Source organism: Dunckerocampus dactyliophorus, chromosome 1 (assembly GCF_027744805.1).
Source record: "Dunckerocampus dactyliophorus isolate RoL2022-P2 chromosome 1, RoL_Ddac_1.1, whole genome shotgun sequence".
NCBI lineage: Eukaryota > Metazoa > Chordata > Actinopteri > Syngnathiformes > Syngnathidae > Dunckerocampus > Dunckerocampus dactyliophorus.
Window position 1 is genome coordinate 1,593,020 of NC_072819.1, and position 12,403 is coordinate 1,605,422.

General features: G+C 43.4%; 2 protein-coding genes across 3 annotated transcripts in view; one reads left to right on the plus strand and one right to left on the minus strand.

The window, feature by feature from the left end:
• Positions 1-1,410: 1,410 nt before the first annotated feature.
• On the minus strand, positions 1,411-8,825 carry LOC129194042 (uncharacterized). Of its 2 annotated transcripts, XM_054798947.1 has the most exons (9): positions 7,737-8,825; positions 7,604-7,658; positions 5,847-5,962; positions 5,672-5,770; positions 5,343-5,527; positions 5,195-5,252; positions 5,063-5,125; positions 4,229-4,637; positions 1,411-2,983 (listed from the first exon to the last, which is right to left on the minus strand). In XM_054798947.1, the coding sequence occupies exons 1-8, from the start codon at positions 7,986-7,988 to the stop codon at positions 4,254-4,256; spliced, it is 1,212 nt and encodes a 403-aa protein (XP_054654922.1). In that variant the 5' UTR covers positions 7,989-8,825; the 3' UTR covers positions 1,411-2,983; positions 4,229-4,253. The 2 variants fall into 2 exon arrangements, with proteins under 2 accessions (XP_054654922.1, XP_054654914.1); XM_054798939.1 differs by having other exon boundaries at positions 5,343-5,770.
• A 3,192-nt stretch (positions 8,826-12,017) lies between these two features.
• filip1l (filamin A interacting protein 1-like) overlaps positions 12,018-12,403 on the plus strand; it is a 44,675-nt gene continuing 44,289 nt past the window's right edge. The window contains exon 1 of the mRNA XM_054780305.1: positions 12,018-12,301. The gene's annotated coding sequence lies outside the window, so the exon portion shown is untranslated. The remainder of the gene's footprint in view (positions 12,302-12,403) is intronic.

Below are 12,403 nucleotides of genomic sequence, written 5' to 3' on the forward strand. Positions count from 1 at the left end.
CACGTGACGTTACAATCGAACAGTCCCACCCGGAGCTACAAGGCACTCTCTGATTTATGCTCAACTCTTGGATGGATTTCTGTTGTGGTGTGAAAAAGTGTTTGCTTCCTTCCTCATTTCATATTTTTTACATGTTTGTCACACTTAAATGTTTCAGATCATCAAACAAATGGAAATATTAGTCAATGACAACACAACCACCGCGATTGGCTGGCGACCAGTCCAGGGTGTACCACGCCTCTCGCCTGAAGCTGGGATAGGCTCCAGCATACCTGCGACCCCAGCAAGGATAAGCGGCATAGTAGATGGATGGACAACACAACTGAACACAAAATGCAGTTTTAAATGAAACTTTTCATGATTAAGGGAGAAAAACAATCCAAGCTACAAGAAGTGATGGCCCCCTAAAGCTAATAAGTGGCGGCCCCCCCTTAGCAGCAACAACTGCAATCAAGCGTCTCTTCCAGCGCTGTGAAGACATTTTGCAGAATTGTTGTCATTCAGCCGCATTGGAGGCTTTTCCAGCCTTTTTAAAGTCATCCTACTTGTATTTCAATATGTTTTGACTAACGGTAGACCACCGTGTACCACCAAACAACGATCATCATTCATTTGTGAAAAGTGTGATCTAGCGAGGGAGCGATAATTGAATCGCGATATTGCGAGGGACGACTGTATGTCACTTTCCTGGCTTTGTTGTGAGGTAATTCATGGTTGCACGTGTTTGAATGCGCTTCACAGCCGAGATGGCGTCGATTCAGAAAACCTGCTGGGGGCGTGTCCAAATCACCACTTCATTTCACTCCGATTTCTTAGTTGTTTACTTTTCGATGGCAGCAGTGCGACAAAAACATAAGACGAAGTGTGTACTTCCCATGAGCACTTTAAAATGGATTGTAGCTGGGACATGCCGAGTCTTTCTTCCATGCTTGGACTTCTGCTTTTTGGATGTTTTATAGTTGCCCCGTTGTTTCCCTGCTCTTCTTTATATTATGATACTTTGTGGCTCCCTTCTTTGTTGGCTTTGTTGTACTTGGTGGGACTATCATCATGAGATCAGAACTTTTTGGGGGTCACACACAAGCTGCACAAGAGCACAAGAGTTTGAGGAAGTCCCCTTCATGCTCTCCTTAAAGTCTAAACTGAGTTTCCCCGCACAGGAACATGAAATGGTCATTTTCTTCTTGTTAAATCAGGTAAGAAAGGGAAAAGATGACATCATTGCAATTTCAGCTGCTTAACGCTGAAAGAAAACACGTGGCTACATTTAGCTACAAGGTCAGTGAGGAAAACTTCAGCTCGTGTTTCACAGCCGTCTCACGATCCTTTTCCTGCAACATCACAAGGAATTTACCTCCTGTCAAGAGTCATGTGATATTTCCATAGTCTATGTCTCATGGAACATCCACATTGGATAGTGTGAATAGTGAATGAGGAGGACATCATCTACTGTAAGACAAATGAACAGAACAGAATAACTGTTCGTGGGTTGTAAGGGGGCGATTAGGCACACTAGGGACGAGGGCTCTCATGATAACAAATTTTGCTGGTCGGTAATTGTGCTACAAATTATCATTGATAATCGATTTTATCGACAGCACTTTTTGAGATCATTTTTTTCATTGTCGTGAGAGGTGTACTTCACATTTGGACCGCTAGATGGCACTCAAGCATAGTGTACGGTTCACCAGTGGAAGACATTAGTTTGACACAGAAGTTGCCTGTACGAATGTTTTTGCAACGTGGCCAGCGACACTGTCTGTGAGCGCGCACCATTTTGCAGTAGGAGGCCTCGGGGAAGACCCAGGACCCGTTGGAGAGACTATGTCTCTCAGCTGGCCTGGGAACGCCTGGACGAAGTAGCTGGGGCGACCCCAGCGACCCCATCTTAGATACGCGGTAGAAGATGGATGGATTGATGGACGGATGCAACTTATTGTTGAGTCCTGGCGAGATCAATAGTGTTTCTCACCTTCTTTATCAAATTGCTACAACGTGTGTGGTGTTTTGATTCGGCACTTGATTTTGTGAACGATACCGTACAAAGCATACTATCGTGTTACATGCAATACTGTACGAAAACCGAGGCGAAACTGTCGCGAACACACAAAACGAATCATACAAAAAGCGTGGTGTACTGTACAACAAATATTTCATTTTCTAACGGCGTCTCAATGACTTGCGGGGTTTTTTTGCGATGCGCTGCTAAGTTTGAATCGGAACCCTGAGAAAAGCGGGGCTCTACTGTGTGTCAAAAAGAACCGATCATGGAAGCCTCGTTTCTGGTCAAACAGCTGTGACAGGTTTTATGTCTAACATCAACATGAAGACAATGAAATCTCCTCAGATTGTCAACGTTAAAGGACTTCAGCGTGGGTGGGGGGCTGTGACAGCAACAGAACTACACAAGCCAACCCAGAAAGGAAATGAAGGATTAGAGGATGACTGTTGTCTCTGCTGCTGGCTCGGATCTGTTTGTGCTGCTTTGATGAAGCGAGGGTTCTCTCTCTTCCTTTGCCAGCAGAGTCCGTTTTTACTGGCGCTTCGAGCCTCACTGGAGACACGCAGGGGGCTCCTATGCACACCGTGTTGACAGAGCGGGACGTCAGCGCCGGTGAACTTGTCATGGAGGATTGCTGGCGTTTCCAGAGGCTGAATTAGGACCAATCAGCACCGTGGAGCCTAAAAGCCGGTTTACTTGCTTGAGGACCAACGGGGGCAAGAGTTCCAAAATCAACTTGGATGGATTTAGGGATCCGGTTACGAGATATAAGATAGCTGATATTTATCGACCACAAAAGAATGCAGGAAGGCAATTAAAAGATAAGTTGGAATAAGTTCTTTGATATTCCAAGGTGAACTAGATCCATCACCGCATCTCCTTGGGCCCGGATCCCAGCAGTCTGCTCGGACGCGGCCTGGATATAAGATCGCCTTTCTCCACATGTATCGGAGGTGCCTCCAGGTTTGGCGAACAGGAACACTGCAGGAGGAAGGGAGAATAGAGGAATTTGTACAGTGGAAACCATTTTCCAAATAAACTCATTGTCCCGAATTAGTCAGAGGGAGAGGAGCGGCTGAACGACCGTTAAACTTAATGACAGGATACAGAACCCACCAAGACCCTGCAGTGGGCCGGTTGCCGAGCATCACCACATTCACCTCGGCGGTTATGGACTTCTGGCTGACGGAGAGAACAGAATTCTCTTCAAGGACGAGGTTTGCTTGCACATGAATATCAGCCGGACAGCAACTGGCTGCCGGTGGAATGAAGCAGGGACCCGCGCCAGACCACAACTCCGTAAGCACCGAGTGCTCAATCCACAAGCGTTTGGTTGCTTTTTGATGCAGGAAGGCTGTTCGCTGTCCTGACTGCTCAGTCTAATATGACAAAGTCAACAATAAAGTCATCTTTGCATCGTTGTTAGTCACTGGACCATCACTCATAAAAGCCAAGTGGCGAAAAGACGCAAGTCAATTGATACACCCACACGGCTTGCTCCTCCCCCTCCAAATCCTTGGAACATTTCCAATAAAAGTGACTGCTGGGATTACTGGAGTAGATTCAGCTCCATAACCCTCTCTCTTCAATTGCCGTGGGGTACCAGCGACGAAAACTAACAAGCTATGTGCACAATCCAGGTCTAAAGTACGCCTCACACACTTTTTAATCGCATTTAAAAGTTCGCTGACACGATTTATCAACTTAAAGGTGTCTTATATTCTTTGTATGTACAGGGGTGTGAAAGTGTTTGCCCCCTCCCTGATTTCTTATTTTATTGCATGTTTGTCACACTTAAATATTTCAGATCATCACATTTAAATATTAGACAAGACAAAAAGCAGTTTTTAAATGAAACTTTTTAGGGAGAATAAGAATCCAAAGCTGCAAGGCCGTGTGGAAAAGTCATTGCAACTCACAGCAACTGTGGTGCGTTCAAGGGCCGCTAAACAAGTGTGAAATTTCAATACTTCCAAAAAAAACCCAAAACATTCCATGAAGCATAAAGACAAAGAAGGTATTTTAAACTGTGGCACACGTATGATGTCCATTTTATCTGCTCCATCACACTTTTAGAAATGAGGCTGAACAAGATGCGTTTGTCACATAAAACAGAAAACAAAATAAAAGTGATTCAATAAAGTGCATGAATTTGCAGGCCTTATGCTGTATTGCTGACTTTTATTCATTTTTCCAAAAGCAAAACATTTCAAAAAACAGTCTTACAACAAAAGTGCGCCCCTGTCCAGCATCATCTCCTGCTGGCGATCCTCTTGGACCGTCTCAGAACCAGGCTTGGTTCCTCCTCCGCAAGTTTAGAGTTCTTTGCCGCTCTGCCACTTTTCACCTGCGAGGCTCCGGCAGGTTTTCGCCTCCCTCGGGTCCCCTCCACAAGTTCTGGCTCGTCTTCCAACATCTGCTGTCCAGTGGATGCTTTGGTTGTCTTCTCGACTGTGGACTTTAAGGAGATATTCTTGGACTTGCTGCTACTTTTGTCCTCGTCTGCTGGCTTCCTGCTTATTGGCTGACTTGTCTTTGGAGCAACAATCTTTCTCTTGGCCTTTTCTGGATGCTTGACATGACTTTCAGCCGCTTGCACGTCCTCTGAGGCGCCGCCGCCACCGTCCTTTAGCTCCTGAATGACCAAGCAGACGTGTAAAGCTTTCACACGTTACACCAGGGATGTCCAAACTGTGGCCCGGCGGCCATATGTGGCTCACAGGTCATTGCACACACACCATTTTTACACATGCAAATTTTTGACACATTTATACAGATACACATTCATGCACAAACACACACACATTTATACTCACACTTTCACACATTTTTCACACACGTACCAACCACATTTTTCAAGCACAGCCACACTTTTATGCACAAACACACACACATTTATACACAAACACTATACATGTAAAATGTAGAATTGTGTGTAAAACTGTTTGAAATTTGTACGTGTAAAAATGTTGTGAAAGTGTGTGTATACATACTGTATATACACACACACACACACACACAATACATTTTCCAAAATGAAAGAGCAAAGTGAGATCTTACGTCTCGCTGAGCCAGTTGAGACGTGAGCTCGGACACGTCACTGATCAGCCGCTGAATGAGCAGCTAGAAGCAAACGGACGAGTTGAATAAAAAGTGCTCGTTCTCATGCAGTCGTGTTGGTTCTTCCCTCACCTGGTTGCTGGCAAGTTGTTTCTCTTGCCGTCTCCTCTCCTTGTCGTCCTTCTTTCTCCTGAAAAACACACACACCCACACACACACCTCACTCTGAGACAACACACACATACTTGAACACCCTATGGGAGAGCAGCGCTACACATACTGGCTAGCAACCATCTTCTCCAGCTGACTGACGGCCTCCCTCTTCTCGCTCAGCGCCACATGTACGTCTCCTGTCGTCACCATGGCCAGCAGCGACCTGGCGTCCAGCTCGGACACTTGCGCTACGGGCGACGCCACTCGGAGCACCAGCTTGAGAAGCTCTGCAAGCTCCGAGCACGTTGGGAACTGACAGGCGGCGTTGATCATGAAGCAGGACAGCACGCGTATCAGAGTATTTATCACAGCGTGTTTGACTTGGAAGGTTCCACTGTCTGAGTGACTTTGGAGATGCAATGTCACTTGAAAGGACAGCAAGCAACCTCGGCTCACCTTCTCAAGGTCAGCTCGCGCTTTCTCCCTGGAGGCCAGCGCGAGCTCCAAGGCCATCGTCTCACTGGTCACCTCCCTCTTCAACGCCTTCAGCTGTTCCTGCATGAGGAGCGCGCCGTTGCGGTCGGCTTCCAACCGGGTTCGTGTGCTCACTGCACTGGGAACAAAACCTCACCTCCAGCAGCTTGCTTTGTTTGTCCTCTTTCAACGTCCTGATGAAGTCCAGGTCGTTTGGCGTCAGCTGATACCCCTTCATGCCGTTCAACAAGGGGTCCGAGTAATCAGCACCGCCTGGAGGGCATGCACGGAAATCCTCGCACGCATTATTAGTCATTTTACACGACGGAGAATTAGGGCCACATTGAAAAAACAACCCAGATTACGAAAATAGGGTTGGAAATTTATGAGAAAAAAGTTGGAAATTTACATGAAAAAGTAATACAATTACTAGAATAAAGTTGAAAATGTACAAGAATAAAAAGTAGATTTATGAGAAAAATGGTCACATTTATGGGAATAAAGTTTTACATTTACAAGAAAAAAAAAGACCAATTACTAGAATAAATTTGAACATTTATTACACAAAAAAACACTTTTGAGAAGTTGTACATTAACAAGAAAAAAAAACTAATAAATTGACAAAACAAGTCATAAGAATAAAGTTGTAAATCTACAAGAAAAAAAAAAATAATAATAAATTGAGAAACGATGAGAAAAAAATACATTTGAGATTTTTAAAAAATGACATGAATAAAGTTGCAAATTTACAAGAAAGTCACAAATTTACTAGAACAAAAAGGTGTAAATTTATGAGAAAAAAAATTGTAAACATGCGAGAAAAAAACTAGCAAATTCACAAAAAAAGTCGTACGAATAAAGTTCTAAATCTATGAGATAAAAGTGGTAAATTAATGAGCTAATTCAATTTACTAGAATTTTTTTTGTAAATTTGAGAATAAATTTGTAACTTTACAAGAAAAATCATAAATTTGAGAAAAAAATGTCATACATTTACAAGAAAATAATGGCAAATTTAAGAGAATAAAGTTGGAAATTTACAAGAAAAGTCATAAATTTACTAAAATAAAGTTGGAAATTTATCAGAAAAAGTCAAATTTATGAGAATTGTCGTAAATTGACATGAATTAATTTTTTTAAAATAAATTTGAGAAAAAGTAAGTTTACAAGAAAAACTCATACAAGAAAAAAAAAAAGTAATAAATTTACGGAAAAAAAGTACATTTACGCTAAAGTTGTAAACGTATGAAAAAGTCACACATTTTCTTCATGAAATATTGTGACTTCATTCCTATAATAACTTTTCCGCAACCTAATTTTCCAAAATGTACATCTTTGTGTGATTTATTGCAAAAAATTATTCTTTCATATTTCAACTGTGCTACTAAAATAATTTTGTCACAATATTACGACTTTATTCTCTTAAAATTGCCTGTTTTTTTTGTGAGAATTCAACATTTTTCTCTTAATATTTTGACTTTGTTCCCGCAGTTGGTCCCCCCCCCCAATTATGTCAAATTTCTTTGTGTAAATTCTGATTCATTCCCGTCATATTTTGTCTTTATTCTCACTTTATAAACATAACGTTTTTTCCACAAGGTCATGTTCCAAAAAAAAAACAACTTTATTTGTTGTTTTGCTCGTTTCTCATGATTACGACTTCCGTTCATGTTTCAACGTTCATCATTTTTCTGCTACTTGAATAAGGTTATTTTTCCGTGTAATATTCCGCCATTATTCTCGGAACATCACAAACATTTCTCGTTAGATTTCAACTTCGACTCGAAATACTGCTGATTTTTCCATTCTTGCTTTTGTTTTTTCTTGCTAAGTTATATTTTTCGAATGTACCAATAAAAAAAAAAACTAACAAAAACCCCACCCCCGTTTTAGAAGGATCGTGCATGCACGTACCTGAATTTGCGTCCGTCCTGCTGACCTTTGAATCAAGCTGCTCCCCGCTGGCCCCCTTTGGATCACAGACTTCCAGGTCACCGATAAGAAGACAAAGAAGCGGTCAAGTAAAAGCACACACGCAAACGCACACCTCAGTCATCTCCTGGGGGGTCAGGGGTGGGTCACTAGCTGGAGCCTCGCTGCAAAAGTCCAACTCTTGCTTCACTTGGATGAGAGACGGGGTTCTGGGCAGTTGACGGCCACTTGGGATAAAGTTGAGACTGCTCCAGTCCTCCATGGCAACGCAGGCCTCTGCGTTGTCACAAAAACGTACTGTTGTCCTCCTCGTCGCCTCTTTAGCGGAGTCCGTGTGATCAGCTATTGTTTGCACCTGGTGGCGCATTATTACATTGTGACCACAAGGAGGCGACAGAGTTGTAGTTTGAAAATGCAGCCGGTTTACTTCGAACAGGAATTTATTTTGTGCATTTTTTTAAAATACCACTTCAACCGCGCCAAAGAAATATAAGTGTGTGTGTGTGTGTGTTGGGGGGGGGGGGGCTGTGTGTGTGTGCGTGCGCTTTGTCAAGTACATCCAAAAATGTTTAGGCTATACTTGATTTGCACATTTGCAGCGCTACATACTGTTGGTTGGACACATGCTGGGTTTGCAATGCAGATAGGATGATCGTGAATGACCTTTTGTGTTGTTCTGTTCAGGGAGAGCTTGAGCCTACCCCAGCTGCTTAAACTATTGTATTTTATTTACTAGAGACAAACCTTTTTTTCCATAAATGTATGACTTAGACAGAGTTGAAATATTAAATGAAACATTTATTTTTAAAAGAAATTGCAATATGTGAAAGTACGACGGAGTATTAGGGCCACATTCAAATCCCAGATTTCGAGAATAAAGTCGTAAATTTATGAGGAAAAAAAAGTCAGGAATGTCCAAAGTGTGGTGGTGGTGGTGGTGGGGGGGCATTTGCGGTACGTATGTGTTTTTTTTAATTAGCCAGTGGCACATTCTAAAAATGTAATTTAACAAGGAAACTAATAAAACAAAAAACAAAACAACATTAAAAAAACGGACAAATCAGCAGCATAAAAGAATAAAAACAAAATATAAAGATGCTAAGTTTTTTTGTTGTAATATGAGAAAAAAACCAAACAACAAATGAAGTTGGAATTTTTGGAAAATTAGGTTGTGGAAAAAGTTCTAATATAATGAGTATAAAGTCAAAATATTATAGGAATTAAGAGAAGAAAATGTTGAAATGTTGAAAAAAGTTGAAAAATAAACAAAAACAACAACAACAGCAGAAGTGGAAAAAACAGCTGTAAAAATAAAGTAAAAATATGAACAGAAAAAAGTCATATTTTAATGAAAAAAGGCACAATTTGACAAGAATAAACTACTCATTTTGGGCCGCACGGTGGTCTAGTGGTTAGCATGTTGGCCACACAGTCTGGAGATGGGAAGATCTGGAGTTTGCATGTTCTCCCCGTGTGTGTGTGTGGGGGGGTTTTCTGGGTACTCCAGTTTCCTCCCACATTCCAAAAACATGCATGTTAGCTTCATTGGAGACTCTAAATGGTCCATAGGTATGAATGTGAGTGTTTGTCTATATGTGCCCTGCCATTGGCTGGACACCAGTCCAGGGTGTACCCCGCCTGTCGCCTGAAGTCCGCTGGGATAGGCTCCAGCATACCCCTGCGACCCTAAAGAGGAGAAGCAGCATAGAAAATGGATGGATGGAACTGCTCATTTTATGAGAAAAATAGTGTAATTTTAGTAGTATAACGTTGAAAAATTAAAGAAAAAAATGTTCTTTTTAAAAATTTGTAACATGAAAAAGTATGACGAGTATTAGGGGCACGTTGAAAAAAAAATCTGAAGTCATAAATTTGCAACTTATTTCTTGTAAATTTACGAGCACAGAGTTGAAATATTCAAGAAAAAACATGCTATTTTTTAAAATGAGTAATATGGGAAAGTACGACAGAGTATTAAAAAAAATCGGAGATTTCGAGAATAAAGTCGTAAATTTACAAGAAAAAACTTGTAACTTTATGCTACAGGCATTGCCTGAGACAGCTATGAAAAGGGGGGCCTTATGTGACGTTAGGAGGGGGCGGGGTAAGGAAGGCATGCTAGCCATGCTAATCTAAACGCTAAATGCTCAAGCGCTCTGTTTTGCTGCCACGTTCTGAATAAAAGCAAGAGGAAAGTTTCTTTCCTTCCTGAAGAGCTATGCTCTATTTTCCCTCTGACACCTAATATTCAACACTTTATTCTCAAGACCTCAGATTATTTTGTTTTCACTTCCTCCTTCCTGTCATGTGTGATTTCTCCATCTATGATCCCTGCCGAGCTCATAAATGCCCTTCTGCCACCTTGTGGCCGTTTTAGGGCTAAAAATTGCTCTGAAAGTCACGTGCATCAGTGGACAGTCATCACCTCTTTTTGCCTCTTGGGCAAAAAAAACAAACATAAAATTGGATTGGGCGTTGGGGTTTATGAAAACGTAAAGCTGGGTCTTTGGTCCTGAATGAGTCGAGTATAAAGTGATCTGTGCCCCCCACTAATGAATGATAGTGTAAGATGATCCATGAACAGATGGAATCGGAGTCACAGTGAAGATGTCTTAAATAAGTTTCAGCAACGATGGTGCAGTGAAGCATGAAGACACCAACATGTCAAGATGGTGGTCTTTTTCAACAGCGGCGCATGCAAGCTGTACATGTGACCTCTCCTGCCACCTATTTAGTCGACTTTTGGTGAATGAAATGTGTTTTCTGTGTAAAAAACGGCCTATTGTTTGACCGGAAATCTGCTCATTTTGCCGTGAATGCTGAATTGCGGATGCGGGGGGGTGCACCGTGTTGCGTGCCTGCACAGCCACAAGCTGAGCTTCGGCCAGGAAGTTTAGATTTGGCGTGTGTGAGACGGGCAGACAGATGGGCCCAGATAAACCAACGGAAACACGACTATGTTTAACCTGCAGGTGTCACACTGCCAGTGCCACACGCTTTAGGGCACTCCAGGAACTCGAGAGGCGAGCTCTGAGTCGTAAATACTTCTGTTTTTAAACGCCCGGCTCTCAATGATGCTGTTGAAGTGGGAGAGGGAAAAGGGTCATGCACAACGCCGATGGGGGGGAAGAACCTACTTCAACTTATTGTATTATGTATGTCGGCCGCACACTGGAGGGCCGTTACTGGGCTCCGGAACAACTAAAAACTCTTTTGTGCCGCTAAAAGACGCAAGGCTCACTAGTCTGCAACCTGTCCAACTCAATTATAAGACCACTACATTCTTTGTTATTACTGTCACTTTCATAGGAGCGCATCCTTTAACATGCTCAAGGATACGAGCTTTGTCCTTCCTGATGGTCACGGCTGTTGAACGATTCAAGAGTAAAAGTGGGTGTTTCTCCTCTTGATGCTCATTTTCACTTCCATGGTGATGGCTTTTCTTTGCCTTGGCGCAAAGTACCAGAGACTGAAAACCCTGTTTTGGAATAACTATGAAAGTCCAAGAGTTTGCCACTTATAAAAAGGTATATATGACATGTTCTCTGAATCTGCTGACTAAAAACCTGACAAGAGATTCAACATTTTCCATTGAAAAGTTGATATTTAGATAGCTATAGCCTTGCAGCTGGTGTGTGTTGTGAAACAAAACAGAAGGCGTTCAAAGCGCTTCCCGCAGTCATTAACGCGCGTGACGGAGGAGGACATGTGCTGTGACATTGGATCACGTCGGGGTCACCAGTGCAGCAGTTGCAAGGAAGACGCGCTGGTTGTTTTCTAAATTCTTCGACTGCCCACGACAGGATGAACACGAAAGCAGGAACGTCTCTTTCTGCGGCCAAAACACTGCACACAAACCATGCCCCCCCCAACCCAACTGCTGCCTGGGTGAGAGATGTGCCCCCTAGTGTCCGCCACAAACCAACTGAACCCAACAAGGGCAACCACTTGGCGACGGCGGCATAGAAAAACTCCCTCATTGGAAGAAACCTCAAACAGGCCCCGTAGGGCGGCCAGAGTAGAGGGACAGATAGTAGATAGGGGGGTTGGGCGAGCGACAGGGCCGATCAACTCCAAACTACTGCACCTGATTAAAGTTCAGGACTCAGGGTTCCATTTTTTTGGTGCATTTTTGGCTCATTTTCTCAACCAAGCATGAGCGCCTTTAAATGTTCATCCTATCCTCCTCAGGGACTGCTTAGGCCTCGGGCTTCTGTGAGGGGCCATATGGTAGCGTCATAGCCGTGCGTGTGTCTGAGTACACCCAAGTACGTGTGTGTGTGTGTGTGTGTGTGTGTGTGTGTGTGTGCGCATGAGACGGAGGGCAGCCGTGGCTCAAGGTGTCAGAAGGCAGGCTGGTTTAAATTTAACTGGCTGATAGCTGCATGGCATCCCCCTCACTCAGACACACACACACACACACACACACACACACCCCCACACACACACACACACACAGGCTCAGACAGCAACGTCCCCGCACAGACTCAGCTTCACACACCATCGTGCAGCACACCTTCAGCAGCAGCCTCCCTCCATCAGACCACCTGGATTGTTCGGGGGGGCTTGCCGAGGACATACGACTGGCGGCGGACGAGCAGAGAGGATAAACATTTCATCCCAGGCGGCAGGCTCTGCAGCACCACAGCGGCGCAGTTAGCGGTCGCTTAGCTACCAGAGGTAAGAGCGGAGGGGCGTGTGTGCCGTGGTGCTCATAAACACGTTGAATGCTGGACGGGTGAGACGCATCGCCTGGAGTGGATGAGTTCATGTGCACAGACA

What these genes read in the sequence shown, in the direction of transcription:
- LOC129194042 (XM_054798939.1), bottom strand. Translation starts at nt 7,988, where the DNA reads ATGCGCCACCAGGTGCAAACAATAGCTGATCACACGGACTCCGCTAAA. An exon ending in AACAAAGCAAGCTGCTGGAG is followed by an intron (nt 5,771 to 5,846) that starts GTGAGGTTTTGT and finishes CTCCTCATGCAG; the next exon opens with GAACAGCTGAAGGCGTTGAA. An exon ending in CTCAACTGGCTCAGCGAGAC is followed by an intron (nt 4,638 to 5,062) that starts GTAAGATCTCAC and finishes TTGGTCATTCAG; the next exon opens with GAGCTAAAGGACGGTGGCGG.